General features: G+C 36.4%; 4 protein-coding genes and 1 pseudogene across 4 annotated transcripts; 2 read left to right on the top strand and 3 right to left on the bottom strand.

Moving 5' to 3' along the window:
- Nucleotides 1–338: 338 nt before the first annotated feature.
- Nucleotides 339–2479, bottom strand: LOC111831923. The gene is made up of 4 exons (XM_023787533.1): nucleotides 2475–2479; nucleotides 1257–2370; nucleotides 396–1168; nucleotides 339–345 (listed from the first exon to the last, which is right to left on the bottom strand). The coding sequence occupies exons 1-4, from the start codon at nucleotides 2477–2479 to the stop codon at nucleotides 339–341; spliced, it is 1899 nt and encodes a 632-aa protein (XP_023643301.1).
- A 578-nt stretch (nucleotides 2480–3057) lies between these two features.
- On the top strand, nucleotides 3058–6517 carry LOC17895386 (probable serine/threonine-protein kinase At1g09600). The gene is made up of 8 exons (XM_006300250.2): nucleotides 3058–3953; nucleotides 4037–4321; nucleotides 4415–4732; nucleotides 4887–5114; nucleotides 5251–5351; nucleotides 5441–5546; nucleotides 5636–6031; nucleotides 6102–6517. The coding sequence occupies exons 1-8, from the start codon at nucleotides 3501–3503 to the stop codon at nucleotides 6291–6293; spliced, it is 2079 nt and encodes a 692-aa protein (XP_006300312.1). The 5' UTR covers nucleotides 3058–3500; the 3' UTR covers nucleotides 6294–6517.
- Nucleotides 6518–7776: 1259 nt separating this feature from the next.
- On the bottom strand, nucleotides 7777–15346 carry LOC111831989. Its single transcript, XM_023787953.1, has 4 exons — nucleotides 14982–15346; nucleotides 14858–14893; nucleotides 8340–8678; nucleotides 7777–8179 (listed from the first exon to the last, which is right to left on the bottom strand). The coding sequence occupies exons 1-4, from the start codon at nucleotides 15019–15021 to the stop codon at nucleotides 8163–8165; spliced, it is 432 nt and encodes a 143-aa protein (XP_023643721.1). The 5' UTR covers nucleotides 15022–15346; the 3' UTR covers nucleotides 7777–8162.
- Nucleotides 15347–17162: 1816 nt separating this feature from the next.
- LOC17895848 (probable elongation factor 1-gamma 2) lies at nucleotides 17163–19734 on the top strand. The gene is made up of 8 exons (XM_006302259.2): nucleotides 17163–17223; nucleotides 17321–17376; nucleotides 17630–17779; nucleotides 17872–17932; nucleotides 18030–18082; nucleotides 18175–18276; nucleotides 18404–18890; nucleotides 19164–19734. The coding sequence occupies exons 2-8, from the start codon at nucleotides 17368–17370 to the stop codon at nucleotides 19541–19543; spliced, it is 1242 nt and encodes a 413-aa protein (XP_006302321.1). The 5' UTR covers nucleotides 17163–17223; nucleotides 17321–17367; the 3' UTR covers nucleotides 19544–19734.
- LOC17896454 lies at nucleotides 19602–21399 on the bottom strand (annotated as a pseudogene).
- Between the last annotated feature and the right edge of the window lie 3113 nt (nucleotides 21400–24512).

Raw genomic sequence — 24512 nt, 5'->3', positions numbered from 1 at the left:
AGAAAAAAACAGCAGAGATTCATTTTCTTCTTCTACGCATCATCCACTTGCGAAACGGGTTGTGTATATTGACTGGAAGAAGCTTTATCATGACCCTAAAACAATATTCAAGAAGCATTAACACATTAGCATAACTACCAACAATAATTGAAACCAAACATTAGTATCAACAGAAACTTACTCGTTTGGCTCTTTTAGCACAAGAACGAGAATTGTGACCAGCTTGCCCACAATTCTTGCAGTGCATTGTCCGCTTAGTTACCGTCTTCGATGGAGAAATGGAAACTTCTTTTTTCTTTGTCTGTTTCTTCTTCTTCTTCTTCTTGGATGGGGACTCATTAATGCCTTTTTTTCTTTTTTGCTTCTTACTCTTCTTCTTCCTTCCAGGTTGTGGCGGTTCAGGAGGTTCACTCACCAGTGAGATATCACCTCGTGCCCAGTGACTTGAACCTCTTAGTGGTTTCATGTTGTCAGCGTATAACTCTCTCCAGCGGGATGTTAGAAACCAGTCAGAAACGTAATCATCTGAATTCAGTTTTTTCTTCAGTATAACTCCATAAGCATGCTGACAAGGGATCCCACAAATATCCCACTTACAACAAGTGCATATCCTGCTTCTCATGTCTACCCTCTCTGAGTGACCATCAATTTCAACCTCATAGACCCAAGTAGTGCAGGAAAATACAAAAGCCTTTGCAGCATCCTCATGTTCTTCATCAAGAAACTTCTGGACATATGGTGTGAATTTACTTGAGTGAGCATTTGCAATGGTATATCTTGTAGAATTTCGCACCATTGTTAGTCTTCTAATTGTCTCCAACATTGGCATCATTGGTTTTTCTCTTGCTTTAACAATGGTATTGTTATATGATTCAGAAGAGTTGTTTTCTACGTCCTCACAACAATTTCCTTCATTCTTGTAGAAAGCACGACACCAACTCTTTGGGTTTGATTTCATCACATCACCGTAGACACCCAAATCATAGTCTTTAACCCTTTCCAGATTTTTTTCAAATTGCTCTTCATTATAGCTCCATGCCAAATTCCAAATCAATGGTTTCATCTCCATCTTTTTTCCATGTCCTGCTTTTAAGTTACCATAAATATGTTGAACACATTTTCTATGCTCAATATTTGGTAATTCTTTTGCAACTGCCTTGATTAATCCCTGAAATAAACAAACATAGTGAGTCTTTTGACATATAAGAAGCAAAACATGGACATCACATTACACTAATCCAATTAAAACAGCATACCTTTTGCCGATCTGAGACTAAGATACACCCATCGCCATTTTTAAGATCTAAATCAGTCTTGAGCAAGTTGACAAACCACAACCAATTCTTCTCATTCTCTACTTGTACAACAGCCCAAGCTATTGGATAAATTTTGTTACATGCATCTCGACCAATAGCAACTAATAGTTGACCTTTCATCACACCTCTAAGAAAAGTACCATCTACTCCTATAATGGGACGACATGTTGCTTTCCATTGTCTTTTAAGGATATTGAAACACACATAAAATCGATCGAATAGATCTATACCATCTGGCCCCAAAACAGTTTCAACTTCCACAGTAGATTCCGGGTTTGAAGTAACGATCTCTTTGCAGTAGCCTCTGATATGTGCAAATTGATCTTCATGTTCTTTCTTAATCCACCGTAGTGCTTTTTTTCTAGCTTCTTGACATTGATTCCTTGTAGCAGTGATCTTCCACTGATCTTTAATCATCTCCTGAATCTTCATAGGCATCATTAACTCTGGATCTTGTCGTATCTTGTCCAAAAATAATCGTGCAATCACTGGATCAGTCAACATCAAACATTCACCATTTCGAGAGCAAGCATGCTGATTTTTATAAACTGTAACCTCCCACCTGTTTCTTTTTCGACTTAGTGAGCAATATATTCTCCAATTACAACCAGCCATAGCACATTTGTATCCAAGTCTCATTTGATCCCACCTATATTGTCTTATGTTGCGGCCTGATTTCAGAGCATAGTCCAACACCGCTTCTTTAAACGCAACACCACTATAAAATACTTGTTGATAATGTAAATTCCCATCTCCTCTTCGTCTAATTTGATGTCTTCTATTTGCAGGAACCACTTCAACATCTTCAGAATCGCTGTCACTACCTGGATATTCATTGTGTCTCATCGGAAGCTCGTCCCTAAACTGTGCCACATAGTCTTCAATTTCTAACTCAAACCTTTCCATCAACTCTTCATCGCCTTCAGCATCGGATTCACTTTCACTAGATTCACTTTCATCTTCAACAAGGCTCTCAAAATCTGGGTCACTTGAATCACTCTCATCTTCCAACACTTCCTGAATTTGCTCTCTCCAAGAGGCATGTTCTTCGTCACTTAAATCAACCAAAATAATAGAAAATTCAGAATAAGGTTCATGATTGAAATAAAAATATAGTTTGGGTCTTAAATCAATACAAATAAGGTTCGAATATCATACCTCATTGCAATCTCTGGATCGATTTCTCCTTCCTCGTGCTTCTGAATTTTTTTCAGTTTAAGGAAGCGGCAGTTTTTTTTTGTTTTCTTTCTCAAAACCCTTTTCACGTTCAATTTATAAAGCTTCGTTATGGATTAGAATGTTGGGTTAATATAGTAATGTGGTTAGAGTTGGATCTAAATTATGTGTTTGGTTGGACTTTTGGTTAACTAAGATTTCAATTTGGTTTAGTACTAGATTAGACGGCAAACGTTTATGATTAACAGAAAAGTAGTTATAACTCCAAAAATAAGTTTGAGGGGGTTAAACATCAATAAAGTTTCGTTTGTGTAGCTACATATCGACTTTAAACTTTGATGGGGCTGAAGCAAGAAACAAAACTTTCCATGGGGTTACAACTCGACGTCCCTATAAATTTAAAATGAAGTGTTTGTCCTGCGGTGTAAAGACGGTTAAAATATCTTATTAAACTGTATTAAATACACATCTCAAATCCTTGGCTGAACTTTGACTTTTTCTTTTGCTTCTTCTTGAATCTTACATATATTTGGTTCCTTCTTCACCAATTTTTTTTTTTTTTCTTTTTCTTTTCTCCATTTTCTCACAAAATTTCCTTTTGTAAACCCTAAACCAACCGACCTACTTACCTCTAATTTCAATTTTCAATTTCCCCAACTCTAGGACTAATGAACCAACAAACAACTCAGATCCGCAAATCTCTCTTTTCACAAAAATTCTACGATCTTTCTTCTCTACTTGACCAAGTCAGACTAGTTTCGTAATCAACAATGTTGATCTGAAAATTTCAAACTCCTCGTTAGATCTACAAAAATCTCACCTTTTTCCTTCTTTGCCGATCTGGGTTTCAGGATTGGTTTCTGGGTTCTTTAAATTTCGACACTTTCTTATAAAAACTGTTTTTCTGATACATAAAGTTCGAATCTTTGCATTGTGGATTTGAAAAAGCTTGAATCTTTGAATGTTGATGGTGGATTAGTTTCTGGGTTGAAGAAGAAGATTCAAATTATGGGTTGTATTTGCTCAAAAGGAGTACGAACTAATGATGATTACATCGAGACAAGTCATGTAAGTATTGGTAAAGAGAATTCTAAAGCTTTGAAGAAACAGTCTGATTCAGAGGAAGCAGGTGTTAATGGAAACGAAGCTACATTGAGGTTGATACCTAATGATGAGGCCAAGGACACTTTCTCGGATGAGGATGAGGAAGAGGAGGAGAAGAAAGAGACTAGCTTTGAGAGGAAATCTTGTGAATCAGTGTTGCAGAAAGCAAACGTTTTGGAGTTAGTTGATAATGTAGGACCTTTGCAGCCTAGGATGAGTAGAATTGGTAGTGTTAGTAATGGAGATAGAGCAGCTAAAGTTATTGCTGGTTGGCCTTCATGGTTGGTTTCAGTTGCTGGTGAAGCTATCAATGGATGGATTCCTCGAAGTGCTGATTCATTTGAGAAGTTGGAGATGGTGAGTGGCTTTTTGATTACATTTTGAGTCTTTGCTTTTGAATCTTAGATGATGCTGAAGTTCTGTTGTTTTGTTGATTGCAGATTGGGCAAGGGACGTATAGCAGTGTGTACAGAGCCCGTGATCTCGAAACTAATCAAATATTTGCACTTAAGAAGGTTCGGTTTGCTAATATGGATCCTGAGAGTGTGCGGTTCATGGCGAGAGAGATAATCATCCTTCGTAGACTTAACCATCCAAATGTTATGAAGCTTGAAGGACTGATCATTTCAAAAGCTTCAGGTAGTATGTATCTTATCTTTGAATATATGGACCATGATCTTGCAGGTCTTGCATCAACCCCTGGGATTAAGTTCTCTCAGGCACAGGTAACAGAAAAGTGCAAGTGTGTATGCTATGTGCTTGTTAATGACTTTGGTGTGGTTATAATCAGTTTTCGTATCTGATTTGCTTTTTGCTAGATTAAATGTTATATGAAGCAACTGCTGCTTGGGTTAGAACATTGCCATAGCTGTGGTGTGTTGCACCGAGACATCAAATGCTCAAATCTTCTTCTGGATCGTAACAATAATCTTAAAATTGGCGATTTTGGTCTTTCTAACTTTTACCGGGGCCAACGAAAGCAGCCTCTGACCAGCCGTGTTGTGACATTGTGGTACCGCCCACCTGAACTTCTGCTTGGGTCGACTGACTATGGAGTTACGGTTGATCTGTGGAGCGCAGGATGCATACTTGCTGAACTTTTCACTGGAAAGCCTCTTCTGCCCGGAAGAACAGAGGTTTAGTTTCCTTTCCAAAAAGTTTCCCTTTTTTTAAACATTTGACAGGTTGGCTTTGATAACGCCAAAAAAGTTTAATGTATATTAGGAAGGCATATAGACATGTCAATGATGAAAATGAATATCAAGAGCCTTTTGTTTCTTATATGAATAGGTAGAACAGATGCACAAGATCTTTAAACTCTGTGGTTCACCTTCTGAGGAGTATTGGAGAAGATCACGGTTGCGACATGCAACAATCTTCAAACCTCAACATCCATACAAGCGATGTGTAGCCGATACATTTAAGGATCTTCCTCCTTCCGCTTTGGCCCTCCTTGAAGTTCTTCTAGCTGTAGAACCAGATGCACGAGGAACCGCATCCTCCGCCCTTCAAAGCGAGGTTAACTCATGACCTGCAACTAGATTTGGGCTTTAACACCTTTTTTCACTATCTGCCTACTTTTTATGCTTTAAGTGAGAAATGCAAATCAGTAACATTGTGGCTTATACTTACATTTTGATATTCCTTTCTTCAGTTTTTTACAACAAAACCTTTTCCAAGCGAGCCATCAAGTCTGCCAAGATATCCGCCAAGAAAAGAATTTGATGTCAAACTTCGAGAGGAGGAAGCAAGAAGGTAAAGTTCAGATCTACGAACCCTTTACGCAAGTTATATCTCTGTATTATCTCAGTAACATTGACACATCCCAATTTGCTTACGAGCAGAAGGAAAGGTGCAAGCAGTAAACAGAATGAACCAAAACGGTTTTCTAGAGAATCCAAAGCTGTACCCGCTCCTAGTGCTAATGCTGAATTACTGACATCAATACAGGTAAATTCTGATTTTTGTAGATGAATGTGTGCGTCTGTGTATGTATGCCTATGTTTCTTCTTATTGCTATGATTTTTTCGTTTTCAAAGAAACGTCTGGGAGAGACTAACCAGACAAGCGTGAGTGAGAAGTTCATTCCTGAGGGAGATTCTGGCAATGGCTTCCGGTTCGAACCACTGAAGGGCAGTACTGCACAAAATCCATACCCAATCTACTCAAACGGAGACAATCATCCTAACGGATCAAGCCAACTGAGAACACAAAGGTCATATGTCCAACGTGGGGCAGCCCAATTGTCAAGATTCTCAAACTCAATGGCACATACTAGAGATGGATCACAGTTTGGTAGTATGAGAGATGCTATGGTGAATCAACGCTGGCTTGAAGATGGTTCAGAGAATTTCAATTTGTCCCAAAGATTACTTGAGAAACCTAATGGTTTTACAAAAGATGACCCCTCATCCTCTAGCAAAGAATCAATAACGGTACACATTGTTCTTGTTAGTTTCCTGTGTCTGTATATTTTTGTGGCTAATCATAATTTGGTGAAAACAGGGTTATGATGGTGAGAAGAGAGGGAGGATTCAATACTCAGGACCATTGATTCCAGGAGAAGGAAACTTGGATGAAATGTTGAAAGAACACGAAAGACAGATCTTGTTGGCTGTACGACGAGCTCAAGCCGACAAGGCTAAGAGAGACGATAACAGACAGGCTCAAGCCTCGTGCCCAGCTAATGGAAGGTGATATTGTGGGAGTTTCTTAGAGAAAGTAGTACAAATAATAAACAAACATTTTGGGAAAATCTGATGATGGTTCTTCACAATGCTTGCCCTTTATTTTTTTGGTTGGTTAGACTTGTATGGTTTAGGACTTAGGATCTTGCGTTGTATAGTCAAATTGCTAACAGTTTACCTGACTTATATATTCTCCATTCTTTTAGTTATCTAATAAATCTCCACATTTAGTAATTGTTTTCGTATTCAGTTTTATATATATGATGTTATAAATAAAATGATGTAAAACTATATATTAAAGAAATAAATAATAATAAATTATAAAAAATATGAGAATTCTTTTTTTTTTTTTAATTTCATTCAACAACGTATGAACATATAGTTTGTGTAATAGACGACCCATTACAGTTATGTATATATATATTTTGAATCCTAAGTTACACAAAAGTACCATAAAATTTTTAAAAAATTCAAATTGCAACGTATGCGCATTTTTTTCATTACACATATGTTAATAGGTAATAAAATAAATTTAAAAAATAAATGAGGTCATATAAAGATAATGGAAAAGTATTTAAAAAAGAAGGAAATTGGGAAATCCTAAAATGGTATTTTGTATTTATTGTTAAATGTGATAATTATTGGTTTCGATATTTTCTAAATAAATAATTAATGCAATGACATAGGATTGTAAATAAGTCAGAACTCCAGGATTTATTTCAAAAACTGCTTTAAAAATGTTAATAAAGATATATAGTTTCTTGGGTCAAAGGCTAGCGTTTCTAAACTACCAAAATGTAAAACATGGAATACCATTTTATTTTGTTAGGTAATCTATTAAAATTTAAGATATGTTTCACCCTATATAAATCTCACATAAGTTCTTAAACATCTCGAACAGAAAAAAATGGTTGCATCCGTAAAAAATAATAATTTCTTGGTTTCTATAGTTGTTTTACTTCTTGTTGTATCATCATCATATGCAAGATTTAATATGATGATTACAAAAAGTGAGATCGACTCCATCTGCACCAAGGAAAAAACTCTTTCCTCACTTTGTTTTGAGGTTTTAAAACCAACCTCTAAGATCGCAGCATTAGATCTTTCTGGCCTTGCCAAATTTTTTATCAATTATCAATCTCAAAATATAACATATGCACTAAAACAATTGAAATTGCTCGTGGAAAACACGACTAATTTCCATTCTCGTAGCATATATCTAGATTGCGTAGAAAATTATGGTAATGCTCTTTACAATAATAAAATTTCCCTTGAAGATTTGGAAGCTAAAAACTATGATGCTATAAACGCTAGAATAGGTACTACCATAGCATGGATGTATCAATGTATTGATGACTTGTCAACAATCAAGCCAATGCCACAATTTTTCATCAAGAGGAGCAATGTTATTGGAGATCTGTCAAGCATTATCTTGGTGATTCTCGAATTTTTCCTTCAGAAAGATTAAGTAAAATGTAATATGAAATCATAAGTTAATATAATAATATTAATATTTCGTTTGGTGTATGACTTTTTATCAAGTAGTTAGAATATACTACTCATATACATAAGATATCCTTAAGCATTTTTTTTTCTTTTTTTGATAAATTCTATCGGCTGATCCGGTCAGCCCCGGTAGAAATACACCGAAATGTTTAAGAGTGGACTATTCTTCGAAGGACCACTACACTGTCTATCCCGAGTTTGGAATGCTTTCCGACTAATGTCAGGGGTAGTCACGCCGGCTGCATTTCTGACTATATTAGGTAAACCAACTAGGTCTTGGCCCAATTGGCAGACTTTCCACACAACAATAATTTTTGTTTCCAGGGTGGATCGAACTTGGGTTAGTTCCTTCCAACTTTTCTCCAATTATCCCTTACCACTGCACCACGGCTGTGTGGACAAAAATAATAAAAAAAGAATAAAATAAACAACAGATATCCTTAAGTATCTTGTCAATCCTTAAATCATAGGATCCAACACACTTCTACATTAATGAATAAACACAACAAGCTTTATTCACATTGGAGGCTCGGCAAACCTTGCACACTACCTTTGCTTCTACCTCTTGTGGTCACATGAAGCAGATAATAGATCAAATGAAGAAGAACACCAAAGACCAGAGCTCCATCGATGAGTATATGCAATCCATGAGGACAAAGACTGGTCATATCAATTGGCTTAGTTTGGCAAACCACTTGATCATGAAGTAATTCTTGTATACATCCTTGATGGTCTTGATAAATGACTACCGTGGTTGTAATTGAGAAAATCAATGGATGTGACATTCCTCCAACGTTTGGTGTACTTCGTGACAAACTTGTGAATAGAGAAGCTACCCTTCTTTGTTCTCCAACGTTGCTTAGCACAAATCCAGTCCTGCTTGTATAATCTATTCACAGATTGATAATATTTTGTAATAAAGAGACAAAGTAATCATTTACACAAATAGATCAAATGTTTAACTTTTACTTCTACACAAATAGATCAAAGTTTATTAGTGGGGAGATTTAAATATTTTTGATACTACAAAATATAGTTTTCACAAAAACATCGTCTGGGATATGAATGATTATGCTGCTGAAGTTATGAAAAGATGACAAGGAGATACTCAAATACTCTGTTTCTCGGGACAGTGTTTTAACAATAAAAAACCAGCCATCAGTTTCTCAAACAAGACACACTGTTGGATCTTAAAATCAAGAAGGAGGAGTTGGTAAATATTTAGGTCTACCATAATACTTTGGTAGGAAAAAGAACGACCTCTTCTATTCAACTGTCAACATGGTAAGTCAGAAAGCTATCGGCCGGTCTTCTAAAATTACTTTATTGAGCTTTGTGTAAGCTGATTAATGCTCAAGAGTGTTATGTCCTCCATGCCGACATATGTATTGTCCTGTTTCAAAATCCTCATGTCCCTTTGCATGCAAGCGCATCCAATCATGCATTGACCAGATTTTTGTGGGGTTCCAGACCTGGTTAGAGGAAGATGGCAAAAGAAATGGAGGACTAGGATTTTTGTGTCATTCAATGCTTCAATGATGCTTCTGGTAGCAAAGCTACGTCGGAGACTAGTAATACTTACAAGAGTTTTGCTTGGGAAATATTGTTACACCTCTTCCTATTTCATGGCCAAGCTCTATTTACATTCCTCTCGGTGAGAAACTCAAGCTTTCAAGATTCGTCAATCATTGACTCTACTACTCTAGTGAAAGTGATGTTATTCGTCAACGAACTCTCGGACAAAAGTTGTGACACATCCCAATAATTGTCTTCTCTGTAGGTGATGTATATGGAAAGGTCTTAAGGGTCATTGTAATTAACCTAAATCCCTCTTTGTACAGTCTATATATATGTTGTAATACTCATATGAATAAGATAAGCAGCCTTCATTCCTATATGGTATTAGAGCAAGCGATCCATACCTAAAAACAAAACCCCAAAATTTTTTTTCGCCGTCTTCTTCCTTTGACTATCAAAAATGTCAAACACCAGTGAGACTATTGCTATTGTCAATACTCCTCAACTGCTTAGTATTAATATGTCCAATGTCACGAAGCTAACTGCTTCCAACTTCATCATGTGGAGCCGCCAGGTTTATGCTCTCCTTGATGGTTATGATTTAATGGGCTATCTTGACGGATCCGTTGTCGCTCCGTCTCCTACAGTCGCTACCAATGGTGTCGTGGCTCCTAATCCTGATTACTTGCTTTGGAAACGTCAGGATCGTCTGCTGTACAGCTCTCTGCTTGGTGCAATTGCACTCACTGTCCAGCCGCTTCTCTCCAAAGCCACCACAGCGCATGAAATCTGGACTACACTCCGTGAAACGTTTGCTGCTCCCAGCCGTGGTCATGTTCGTCAGATCAAGCTGCAGATCCAGTCGTGTAAGAAAGGCTCTCGCTCCATTGAAGAGTACTTTCATGGCCTTACGGTCCGTTTTGATCAGCTGGCTTTACTTGAAAGTGAGATGCGTCCAGATGACCAAATCGAAGCTATCCTCGCTGGTCTGTCGGATGAATACAAACCAATCAAAGATCAGATTGCTGGCCGTGAAACAACTCCACGTCTCCCTGAGGTATACGAGAAGCTGCTCAACCATGAAGTAACGCTCCAAACACTTGCTGGTGCCTCTTCCTCCTCGCTACCTGCGAGTGCTAATGCAGTTAATTACCGTGGTAATAATCATACCAATGGTAAAGGCAACTCTCAGAATCGCAACAAAAATAATTCCCAGGGGAATCAGTCATGGCAACAGCAGCAGTATTCATCGCGTCCTGGACAGTCGCAATCTCGTGGGTACCAAGGCAAATGCCAAATCTGTGGGACTCATGGACATAGTGCCCGTACGTGCTATCAGCTTCTCAACAAAACAACTCTGGCGCCTATCACCAACAACGTGCGTATCCCCCATGGCAACCTCGTGCCAACATGGTGATGGCACCTGGCTATGATGCTGCACCTTGGATGTTGGATAGTGGAGCTATGCATCATGTGACGTCGGATCTCAACAACTTGGCTCTTCATCATCCGTACACTGGCGGTGAGGATATCCAAATTGCTGATGGTTCTGCACTCCGCATTGCCCAAACTGGTTACACTTTTCTCCCTACTCCTTCTCGTCCTCTTGCGTTGAAAGATGTTCTTTATGTTCCTGATATTAAGAAGAACTTAATCTCGGTTTATCGAATGTGTAACGCTAATAAGGTCTCGGTTGAATTCTTTCCCGCTCACTTCCAGGTGAAGGATCTCAGAACGGGGGTCCACTTACTCCAAGGCAGGACTAAAAATGAGTTGTACGAGTGGCCGGTTAACATTGCGAAGCCAAAGCTGTTCTTCACGTCTCCGACATCTAAAACCTCTCTTACGTCATGGCATTCACGACTTGGTCACCCGGCTCTCCCTCTCTTAAAAGCACTTGTTTCCAAGTTTTCATTACCTGTTTCATCGTCTTTACAACAACATTTGTCGTGTTCTGATTGCTTCATCAATAAGAGTCATAAGCTTCCATTTCAAACCAATTCGATTGTCTCTACTCATCCGCTACATTATATTTATAGTGATGTGTGGACTTCACCTCTGTTTTCAATCGATGGTTTCAAGTACTATTTGGTATTGGTTGATCATTACACGCGTTATACGTGGCTATATCCTATGAAACAGAAATCGCAAGTGAAGGAGATCTTCACTCTATTCACTGCTCTCGTTGAGAATCGATTCAAGCAAAGAATAGGTACCTTCTATTCTGACAATGGCGGGGAGTTTATAGCGCTTCGCTCCTTCTTAGCTTCTCGTGGGATCACTCACCTCACCACACCACCGCACACTCCTGAGCATAATGGCTTGTCAAAAAGGAAGCATCGTCATATTGTCGAAACGGGTTTGTCGCTCCTCAGCCATGCTTCTATGCCCAAAGAGTACTGGAGCTATGCCTTTGCAACAGCCGTATATCTCATTAACCGTTTAATCACACCGGTGCTTGACAATGTTTCTCCCTATCAGCGTTTGTTTGGAGAAAAACCAAACTACATGAAATTGAGGGTCTTTGGATGCTTATGTTACCCTTGGCTTCGTCCCTACAACACCAATAAGCTTCAAGATCGCTCTGCTTCGTGTGTGTTTTTAGGCTACTCTCTTACTCAGAGTGCCTACTTGTGCTTGGAACCGAGTTTGGGTCGTATCTATGTCTCTCGCCATGTCCAATTCGTCGAAGATGCCTTCCCATTTGCTTCGCAGTCGCGGTTATCTGTGTCTCAACCGGATGTGCCGTCTTCTTCTCAGACCATCGCAATTCCAGTGCCGTCACTCGTCCAAGCTCAAGTATCGGACTCCCCCACTGCGTTTCACCACGACTCGCCAGCTGTGCAACCGGTAGTCTCGCCGGAACCTGTGTCTCCGTCACACTCGTCCGCTCACACACCTCTTGTGTCATCTTCCTCAACGTCTCAGTCATCACCATACCCGTCGCGTAATGATACCCAGGCCTCTATAACCCACAATGTAAGCCAACCTCAAAGCCCATCTCCTATTTCTGGCCCAAATCCACTCACTCCTGCACAAAGCCCACTGTTACCAAGCCCAACTGACACATCACCATCGTCTTCTTCCTTACAACCAAATATTCTCCCCCCTCCTTCTCCATCACCTCCTCCTATTGGCTCACCCCCGAATCCAGTTCAACCACCACAAAATCAACACTCCATGACAACCCGTTCGAAAAACCAAATCGTAAAACCCAATCCAAAATTTGCCCATTTTACAACAATTCCCAAACCTACTATTCCAAAAACGGTGGCTGAGGCGTTAAGGGATCCGAAGTGGCGAGCAGCCATGAGTGAGGAGATAAATGCACAGATTCGAAATGGGACACATGAATTGGTTCCACCTACAATGGCTCGAAATATTGTTGGTTGCAAATGGATTTTTACACTAAAGTTTAAATCTGATGGCTCTCTTGATAGGTACAAAGCACGTCTCGTTGCCCGTGGCTTCCATCAACAACAGGGTCGTGACTACACTGACACATTCAGTCCTGTGATTAAATCCACAACGGTCCGCTCAGTCCTTCAGGTTGCAGTCAACAATGGGTGGAATATCCGTCAAATAGACGTCAACAATGCCTTCCTTCAAGGTCGCCTTCAAGAAGAAGTGTACGTCACACAACCTCCCGGGTTCGTTGATCCGGAACGTCCACAGTATGTTTGCAGACTTAAAAAGGCGCTTTATGGATTGAAACAGGCACCACGCGCTTGGTATCAAGAGTTACGAGCTCATCTCCTCTCTCTTGGTTTTGTTAACTCTGTTGCAGACACATCTCTTTTTATCAAGCGAAATGGTCAACATATTCTCTACATCTTAGTCTATGTTGATGATATGTTGATTACTGGCAGCACACCTGCTCTTATTGCTGCTGTTATCAACACTATTGCTTCTCGTTTTGCTCTCAAGAATCTAGGAGAGTTGAAGACCAACTGCTGGAGCTGCGTTTTGCTCTCAAGAATCTAGGAGAGTTGCTCTCAACTCGGACGAAGGCGGGTCTCCATCTTATGCAAAAGAAGTACATTGTTGATTTACTCACCAAAACGAGGATGCTTGCTGCCAAACCTGTTTCCACACCGATGTCAACATCTCCGAAACTGTCTTTAACTAGTGGTGCAAAGTTAGACGATCCCCGGGAGTATCGAGCTGTCCTTGGCAGCTTACAGTACTTATCTTTTACTCGTCCTGACATTGCATTCGCTGTCAATAGGTTGTCGCAGTTTATGCATCAGCCAACTGATGTTCATTGGTGTGCAGTTAAACGTATTTTACGCTATTTGGTGGGTACTCCGTCCCATGGCATCTTACTTCGCGCTAATACACCAATGTCTCTTCATGGTTTCACTCTCGATGCGTACTCGGATGCAGACTGGGCCGGTGATCCGGATACATACGTCTCCACTAATGCCTATGTTATCTACCTTGGCGGTAGTCCTATCTCTTGGTCATCTAAGAAGCAGTCGGGAGTTGCACGGTCCTCCACGGAGGCAGAGTATAGAGCGGTGGCCAATACTGCTTCTGAAATCCGATGGATATCATCGCTCCTTACCGAACTCGGAGTGGTTATTCCAAAGGTACCAGTGATCTATTGTGATAATATAGGAGCTACACATCTTGCGGCCAATCCTATCTTTCATTCTCGGATGAAACATCTAGCCCTCGATTATCATTTCATTCGCGATAATGTACAAGCAGGAACTTTGCGAGTTAGTCATGTGTCTACTCATGATCAGCTAGCTGATCCGCTAACAAAGCCGTTGTCTAAACCAAGGTTTCAAGAGGTCATTTCCAAGATTGGAGTTACAAAAGTCCCTCCATCTTGAGGGGGCATGTAGGTGATGTATATGGAAAGGTCTTAAGGGTCATTGTAATTAACCTAAATCCCTCTTTGTACAGTCTATATATATGTTGTAATACTCATATGAATAAGATAAGCAGCCTTCATTCCTATATTCTCCAACAAACATTTTTTTTCTTGGCTACCCAATTGATTTCTATACTCTTTATTAGACCAGAAAACACAAAACCTTTTCTTGGTGTATTCTTTCTTTTATAAGCTGCATGAATCTCTCAAGAACTACCGCAAAAGAAGAAAGAAGAACATAGCATGAACCAAGGATCCAAGAACTAAATGGAAAATTAAAGAAGAAGAAGCTACAAACGAATATATATATATATATATATATATATATTTATAACACAAGATCTATCTTACCTCTATCTTTATATAGCATATGCTCTATTACAACAACTAATGAAACACTTCAACGTTAAAGTTATGGTTATGGACCTTATGGTTATGGACCTATATATGGTTAACCATAACATGAACATTGAACCAAACCTAAACTCAGTTACGGTTAACAGCTCCAGTTCATTTGATTTACATCACCAAGCTTGACAGTACAATCTAAGTTTAATTTCGATACTATGTGTCTATGTTTACTACTCATGTAATGTATTTAACCCGAATTGTGTTTTGTTCTATCAGTCTTGATGATGAATAATGAAAAATAATAATTAGGAACTTACTAATTGTATAAGTCTTATCTTGTGGTCTCTCCATTGCTTGATTTTTGTGGAATTTACAAATTAATTACCATCCAAACTTGGTATTATTTTACAACAAGAGTATAAAAATAGCATCGAAACTTACAATTTACCATCCAAACTTGATGCATACTCTTTGAGATCATCACACAAGTTGCTCGGAGCCACCTTTCGAAGTCTTTTCTGCTGCGGCCGGTCCATGTTTTTTTCCGACTTTACTATCTACAATTTTCTCTCGAGGGCTACACAAGATTCTTCCCAAAAAATGTGAAGCAAATGCCAAGAATATGATCGCTAAGATGATCAAACACCACTGCCAAATTGGAACCTCCATATATCTTTAGTTTGGTTTCTTGATCAAACCGAAGTACACGCAGAGCAGAAGAAGAAGAAGAGGAGGATAATGCTTTCAAAGTTGTTGGTACTGTTGACCCAAAAGGTTTAAGTTGTGAACAAATGATACGCAAAGACTTGTGGAAGGTCACCAATTTTGTAAACTTCGTAGAAGAAATTGAACTCAATATATAAAATATCTTTGTATGTATGACAAAAGAACAATAATATGGTTTAGTGGACCAACCAATAATGCCTTTTAATAATCGTTTTGGAAGCTACTTAACTAAGAGATATTATTTATATCATTTTCACAAATTGCAAGAACAAGAAGGATTACAAAACTCATCAAATTTAATTAAAAACCATACTTGGAGTTGGTGTGTCAAAATCCTACATTTATTTAATATATTTAGTTGAAGAGACAAATAAAGAAAACTCACATTTAAAAAAAAATCGATGTACATGAATTTTGATATAATTATAAAGAAAAAAAAATTACGTTAAATTACTTACTTATTTTTTAATGATTAAAAGGTACAAAGATGTCCAAACTATTTAATTTAACTTTGATTTTCTTTGAAGAGCTAAACCTTCTAAATGCGGATTGAACTCATGACCTTCATGATTCTTACATTTTAGGAGGTTAACCACTAGATCAACTCGTCATTACTTATGTAAATTTTTAGTTCATTATAAACAAAAATTATTAAAATTTTCATATTCTTTTATCAGTTGCTAATCTTATAAATTTACTTAAATGTCACACCAATTATATATCACCAAATTTACTCGAACAAATTTATATATAAAAAACTAATTTAACTTTTGGATGATAAGATATAAAGTATTTTTGAAGCCTCGCAAGAAACACAAAAAAAATATATTTTGAATATTAATTTTTGGAACGCAATAAGAAATATTCATTCTTTATCACAAATATATTTTAGTATTCATCCACAAAACAAAACAAAAAAGGAAAATTATCGAAAAAATGTCACTAATTAAAATTTCATATAAAGAGACATTTTAAATGCAAAAAATGGAAAAATAAAATTAAAATGCTAAGATGTTGGGGAAAAAAACTGAAATTATACATAACTAGCAGTTGACCCGCGCTGCGCGCGGGAGGTTTATAATTTTTTTGTTAATTTTTTTATTTATATTGTGATATTTTATTTATTTTTAATTGATTTTCAAAACATATTATATTTATTTTCTCTTGAATTATTATCTTTCAGTATTTAAATTTGGATTAAAAGCATTTTCTTTTTGATCATGTTATAAACTAATATTTCACTTTCAATTTTATTTTACCCTTTAAAATTTTATATATACAACTACATAAATTTTGTTTTTATTCTACCATAAATTTAAAATTTACTTATATTCTTAAACTCAGTAACACATTTAAAATTTTAAACTATGATCGATTTAAAATGAAAGTTGAATTATATTGTTACCACTAACTAATAAAAAAATGAAAGTATTTCTTATTTGACATTTCATTTATTTACATAATTTATTTTTATTTATATAAATATTCTATTAATTAAATAAGTATCATAAATATGCACTAAATAATTGTTTTAAATTTATTTTAATGTAAAAAAAGTGTGGTTTAGGTGGATGCTTATGTGGCATCATCAGAATAGAGAAAAAGTTAACTTTATATATATAGATAGATACCAAATTAGGAAGATTATTAAAAACATACCTCACCAATTTGTAGAAAGAAATATTTTTGAAAAAGCTATTTATTTTGGGACGTTTACCAATTTCAAAAGCATTAGTTAAATATGGACATTTTAATTAGAGAATTAGTGTTAACCAAATAAAAAACAAAGCAAACCACACTTTGATAACCAAAACAAAAAGCTAAACCGAACCATAACCAAAAATATTATCTAGAGCCCTAATACTCTCTTTTATAGTACCCTCGCCGCCGCATTTGTGTCTTCTCTCTCGCTCTCGCTTTGCTCTCTCTCGGAAAAGTTTACAGAAGCTTCTCTCTCGTAAGTCTCGATCTCTCACCTTCTTCTCCTTTATCTACTTCTCTCAATCTGAACGACGACTCACTAACTTTTACTTTGTGTTTTCTTTTGATACTAGATCTGAACTCAGACGATCTCCGAGTTCATATCTTCTGCGTTTGAGCAATGGCTTTGGTAAGTTCTCTTACTCGAGATTTCATCGCTTCTGAGCTCATTATACGTTTGATTAGTGCCGTAACGATTCTGGGAATATAGTTTTGAGTTTAGATTGATTTAGGTTTAGTTATCGATATATATCAGTTTGATGATCATGTGTATTGGTCTAATTTTGAGATCCGATTCATGTTGAAGTATCGCGAGAATTGGATTTTGTGACTATGCAATTTCAGTTAAGTTTGATTTTGGTGAGTTTTTTGGGAATTTTTAGGTCTTGCACACATACAAGGGAAACAAAGGTGCCTTCAAGGCACTCATTGCTGGTGAGTATGCGGGTGTGAAGATTGAGGAATCTGCAGATTTTCAGATGGGCGTCACTAACAAATCCCCTGAGTTTCTTAAGATGAACCCTATTGGAAAGGTGTGAAATCTCTTCTGATAAGGTTTCTGTGACTGGTTTGATTGATGTTTGCTGTAATTTCTTGGCTAATAAAAGGTTATGTTCTTTACTAGGTTCCTGTGCTTGAGACTCCTGAAGGTCCTATATTTGAGAGCAATGCCATTGCCCGATATGGTATGATTTCATTTCCTTCTTTTTTTCTCCCTCTGTTTCACATGATTCATTGCGTGAGAGTATTCAAGATAATGACTATTTTGATGTCCCAATACAGTGAGCCGTAAGAATGGTGACAACTCTTTGAATGGATCCTCCCTCATTGAATATGTAAGCTCAAGCTCTTATTTTCTCTAGGCTTTACTTATATTATTTCTTACACCTTTTTGCTAATGACTATGTGCATCGGTTGACCCTTTCAGGCTCAAATTGAGCAATGGATTGATTTCTCCACGTTGGAGATTGATTCTCACATGTTGAAGTGGTTTGCTCCAAGAGCGGGATATGCTCCTTTCTCTGCTCCAGTAAGCTTCTCCTAATTTTTATTTTGTCTCATATACTCTCTGTGCTAGAAATCATGCTTCCCCTTGCACTCTTGGACTAATAGTAGACTAGTGTTACTCATCTTTATATTGGTCTTTATGAATGAAGGCTGAGGAAGCAGCAATTTCTGCATTGAAGAGGGGACTTGAGGCGCTGAACACACATCTCGCCTCCAACACTTACCTTGTTGGACACTCTGTTACCCTTGCTGATATTGTGACCATCTGCAACTTGAACTTGGGATTTGCTACCGTGATGACCAAGAAATTTACCTCTGCATTCCCTCATGTTGAGAGATACTTCTGGACAATGGTAAACCAGCCAAACTTCAAGAAGGTGTTGGGTGATGCCAAACAGACTGAAGCTGTCCCTCCAGTTCCATCTAAGAAACCTGCACAGGCTGCAAAGCCCAAGGAGGAGCCTAAGAAGGCTGCCCCTGCAGCAGAGGCACAAAAGGCTGCTGAGGAGGAAGAAGCACCAAAGCCCAAAGCCAAGAATCCTCTTGATTTGCTACCCCCAAGCCCAATGGTTCTTGATGACTGGAAGAGGCTTTACTCTAACACCAAATCCAACTTCCGTGAGGTTGCTATTAAAGGTATGTTATATGTTTGACTGTTCTTTGTGTTTTTTTTGAAGTCTTGCTTAACGAGATTTAAGAAATGTTTTTAGCTTATGGAATCAATTTGTTAAGAACAAATCTACTAAAATTCTTTTCTTTTTCCAATCTATAATTCCATAATTCTGCTGTGAAATCCTCACTAACTCCCATATCAGCCCACAGTAGCTTTACTAACTTATAGCTTAGCGTTGAGCCAGAAAGTACATTCTTTTAAAATCTCAATGTCTTCAATGTTTGTATTTAATGCAGGATTCTGGGACATGTATGACCCAGAGGGGTACTCACTATGGTTCTGTGACTACAAGTACAATGATGAGAACATGGTGTCCTTTGTCACTCTCAACAAGGTAGGCGGGTTCCTTCAGCGTATGGACTTGGCACGCAAATATGCCTTTGGTAAGATGCTGATTTGCGGGTCAGAGGGTCCATTCAAAGTGAAGGGTTTATGGCTCTTCCGTGGACCAGAGATCCCCAAGTTCATAATGGATGAGGTGTACGACATGGAGCTGTACGAGTGGACTAAGGTTGATATCTCTGATGAAGCCCAGAAAGAACGTGTTAGCCAGATGATTGAAGACGCTGAGCCATTTGAAGGTGAGGCTCTCTTGGACGCCAAATGCTTTAAGTGAAAAGGCTCTTTACGGTTCTCTCTATTTCTCTCTATCTCCATAGGGGTTTACGTTGTTACTTGTGTTTTGATAGAGTCCTTACAATCTTTGAATTGTAGAGTCTGGTTTTCTTTTTTCGGGATTAAGAACTAGTTGCTTCCCAAATGGTATTGAGACCATAATGCTTACTTAATACATTACAACTTCTAGTTCTTATTATTCCATAAAAGTTGTGAGCTCTTACAACACCATGAACCACGTTTTTATAGAGAAACCATAATCTTAGTTGGAGAGGTATCTCAATACAATAAATTATTATAGGCAAATCCAAAACCAAGTGAAGCAACACTTGGATGCTCTGCATCACTTATTAATAAGGGAGTAGTAATAGTTACCAACTTACCATAGAAGCCAAGGGATGATAAGAATCATACTTTCTTACTGACCATCACTTTAAGACCATGCTTCATGCTGAGAATAACAGAGGGAACTGGTTCGATCTTTTGACCTTCAACGATCTTAAATTCGTAGTTTCTTATGATGTCCAAAGCTACTATCTTCATTTACAAGAGAGACAAATGCTTACCCAAACAAGTCCTTGGGCCAGAATTAAATGTTAGGAACTTCTATGAAGGTTCATGTCTTAGCCCTCCTTCGTCTGAAAACCACCTCTCTGGTTTGAACTCTGATGCGTCTTCTCCCCATACAGATCTCATTCTCCCCAGTGCATAGATAGGGATTATAATCTTTGAATGTGCTTCAACTTTGTGGCCGCTTGGAAGCACATCCGACTCCAAAGGTGACTTGTGATTAAAGGGAACTGGTGGGTAGAGTCTTAAAGTTTCGGACAAGGCAGCATGTAGATATATGAGTTTTTCTAGGTCTGCCGGATCATACTTTGTGTTGATTTCATGTCGGATCTTGGCCATAACATGGGGATGCGTAGAAAGAAGCCAGAAGAACCAAGTGAGAGCTGAGCTTGTGGAATCTCTTCCTGCTATCAACTGACTAAAAATAACATCTCGTATAAACTTATCATTTGTTGGGTTCAAGAGCTTATATTTGGCCGTGTCCACATTCATATAATATGTTAACACGTCCATTGAAGTCTCTCTTTTCCCACGACTTATCTCCTCTCTTCTTGAAGAAATGACCTTCGCAAGCATTTCATCGACAGCAACCATCGAAACTCTCAGCTTCCTCTCAAGACCAATCCCAATCCATCTTTGAAGCTTCCACAAAATCACAGGTTGAAGATGTCTATAGAAGATCGCTTCTTCACCGAGATCTACAGCTTCAGCAAACTCAACTTCCGGCATTTCAATAGATAGAGACATTGGATCATAACCAGTCATTAAAATCGAGGAAATATCGAACATATATCTCTGAAACACATCTTGCAAGTCTAAGATGATGTTTTCCTCAATAGCTTTATCAAGAATAGGAAAAAGATCCTTCTTTACCTTACTTATATTGCTACTCAAGAAAATCTTTATGGTGAAAAATGCAGTGATTTGACTTCCTCAGATCCTCCCACAACTCCATATTAACAGCTATAATTCCATCGCCCAAAACATCAAAGATCTTCTTGAATTCAGGACCTTTAGGGTAGTTTTGAAAATTTGAACTTAGTATGTGATGGATGTTCCTTGGATCAGCAGTGAGTAACAAGTCTGTTCCACTAAACCAGGCTCCTTTGAAAACAAAATTCAGATCGCTGGCCTCAAGAGCCTCAACCATCCAATCAAATATTCGAGGGAGTGTGACGACCAAGCCAGGAACCATCCCGAGGAAAGGCCAGTTCTTGAACAAAGGGCTTCGGTGAGATTTCTTCTGGAGGAAGAAATTTTGGAATACAATGAAAAAAAAGAATGATATGATGAAGACTTCAAGTAAGCTTATCATCATCAATCTCGAACAATGGTTTCTTGAACAGTCTATCTTTACCAAATTGGTTTGCTATATAAACTTTATAATATATTTCATTTACCAAGAACATGTTCCTAGCTTAGTAGTTTGTGTTAATGTTGATGTTATGTACTGCCATACCATTTTTAATATGACAATTAAATGGATTCAACTGCATGCATAAACGATGTGGTAGGACCATGAGCCGATTTTGAGTTTCAATGTCAAAATTCACTTAATAGATTGTCCATTACATGTATCTTAACCTCTACTAAAATATTGTAGAAAAGAGTGAGAGGGAGAAAGATAGGTTTACAGGGAAGGTACCATAATTTTTTTTTTATCAAGAACTTATAAAACTTATTATATTTAAATATAAAGAAACTCATACTCATACAAAATTTTAAGAACACCTCCATTGGTGATAAATGGAATGTCTTATTTATGTTTTTAATATTATGTTTAAGACACTCATAAAGAAAGAGAAACAAAAGTGTCTTGCTAAAGATACTTAAAACTCATATTGAAGACTCTCTTAGAGCATACACATTGGCGTGTGTACACACTGTCCTACACAAAAAAAAAAACATTTAAATTTAAATCAAAAACAAAAAAAAATAAGAAACGTACGCACAATTGCGATGTCCTCCGCTCTCTTTCTCAACTGTTTGCGGGCCCCACTGACACGTGACGGACCGCGATTGGTCACCTTTTATATATATATATTTTAAAGACTAAAAATAAGAAAAAAAAATAGTGGGACAAAAAAAGTGGATGCACCGATGCACATGGTCTTATCTCTTAAAATTCCATTTTGAATACACGCCTCTTAAACTAAATATCATTAGTTTTATTTTTGAGTGAATTTTAATTTTAATACATGGTTGACCAAAAAATTAGACTTTAGGAAAAGAACAATGTTTAATTAGTTTTGAAATATGGTCCACTCGAAAAATTAACAAAACTAGCCCTATAACATTTTTAGCGAGCTAACGAAATCTTTACCTAGTACAATATTTGTCACATTTTTCTTGGTACAATTATTTTATTTTAATGTATAATTATTTTTTTTTGTCTCACATAATTAGGATGATGATTGTTCAATGTATAATGTATAATTACTGTTCATCACGGGATATTGATGATTGTTCAATGTTCATATAAGATTGATGTAGATAATTATATGTTTACTTGTTATATAATATATTATCGTGAAAAGTTTATTTATTATGTGTTAAATACATAGTTATCATCATAAGTCATACTAGATTTTACCCCGTGGTACACCACGGAGCTGGTATTTTATGCATATATGTTATGTAAAACCTTAACCGTTATAGTTTATATATACGTACAGTTATATACAAAGTTCGTTTAGCATAATTTTTTGATTGCCAACATGAACAATATATCCTTTGTGGTTTATATATATCGAACAATATGTTAGATTCGTACCTGTGATAGAACGAAAGGGAAATTTCTTGGGTTTTTTTTTGTTAAACAAAAACAAATTTTTACCCCGTGGTACACCACGGTTCCATTTTCTTTCAAAATTATATGTAATACTCGTGATTTTGTGTAATAAAATGATTGCGTTTCTTTAGTGATTAATATAAATGTTATAGTGTTATAATACAAAATTATAATATAGTTGTATTTGCAAAAAACAAATTTTGTTGATGAATTCATATGGGCTGGATTTTAGAAGAGTTATGAGTATCATGTGTATTTTTAATATAGTGAACCTCATATTTGTTAAAGTATCATATTGTTAATATGAAAGGAAATACGAATGTTATTTTACAACATTAATTTGGATTATTAATTTTGCAATATTAGTTTAAATTATCTATGGTTGCAATATTTTAGAGATTTATTTATGTAGCCAACCCAATATTATTTTGTAACCACATCAAAATTACTTTTCATAATTATTTTATAAATAACTATCTAAGGAATTTATAAAAAATATTACATAATTAAATTTAGTTTTAAATTAGTAACTAATTGCATCCTTTTTTGACATTACTAATTGCATCTTAAATTTTTTAATTCATGACTTTTAGTAAAAATACACGGCAATTATTAGTCATATCATATTCATTAGTTGTAAAGTTGTCTCTACAATAAATATTTCGTTACCAATTTATATTTTAAAAATATGCATAAAATGTTTAAACTAATTTCAAGATTTGAAGGAAATAAAATGAATACGGAAATTTGAAAATAGATTAACATATTTTAAATTTGAAAATTTTAAATATTTCATTTGGTGAATTAAATAGCAAAATTTATTTTTAATGAACTTAAAAAATGAAATTATTTTTGAAGGAAAGAGATAACTATTTCAAGTTTTTGAAAACAAAATTGCCTTTGTGAAATAATCATCCTCATATTCCCGTTGAGACTAATATATGCATCAATTCGAAAACAATGAGTATCAAAATCACAAATTCACAATAATCAAACAATTAAAAAAAAAGAAAAAAAAGGAGAGGGTAAGGAAGAGAGAACATACAATTACTTCTCTTTATTTATAAGGAGAGAAAGTGTGTCCAACAATTTAAGTTTAAACCCAAAATTCTAAATAAAACCATTAATATTCCATCGAGTTTAATTTGTAAAGGATAATATTGTTTTTTTTTTGAGTAAAACAAAAATATTAACATACCAAATATAGATAAATTTAGCAAAGTAAAACCTAGCTTAATATAGATAAATTCAGATTCCGAAATTTTATCGAAAATATTTGCTATTTTAATTATTGCCTTACATTTTTCTTTCTCAATGTTAATGCTATGCATTTAAAAGAGTTATAGAAAATGGAGATTTAGTTGATCCCCAAGGGTTAATGTGCTATTTTTTTGGGATTTGACTTTTATTACTATAACAAATATAGCAAAAGAATATTAATGGGAATAATATAATCGAAATTGTGTAATAATATAATATAATCAAAATCATTAATAATTATATGCTTATAGAAATCAGATTTGATTTTGTTTGTTAATATTAAATCCTTCTAGTTTTTAAAATTATAGAAATAGCAAGGGTCAGTTATTGAAAATATTATAAAATAAAA

This window comes from Capsella rubella, unplaced genomic scaffold, assembly GCF_000375325.1.
Source record: "Capsella rubella cultivar Monte Gargano unplaced genomic scaffold, Caprub1_0 scaffold_2, whole genome shotgun sequence".
NCBI lineage: Eukaryota > Viridiplantae > Streptophyta > Magnoliopsida > Brassicales > Brassicaceae > Capsella > Capsella rubella.
This window is presented reverse-complemented; position numbering and strand designations above follow the sequence as displayed.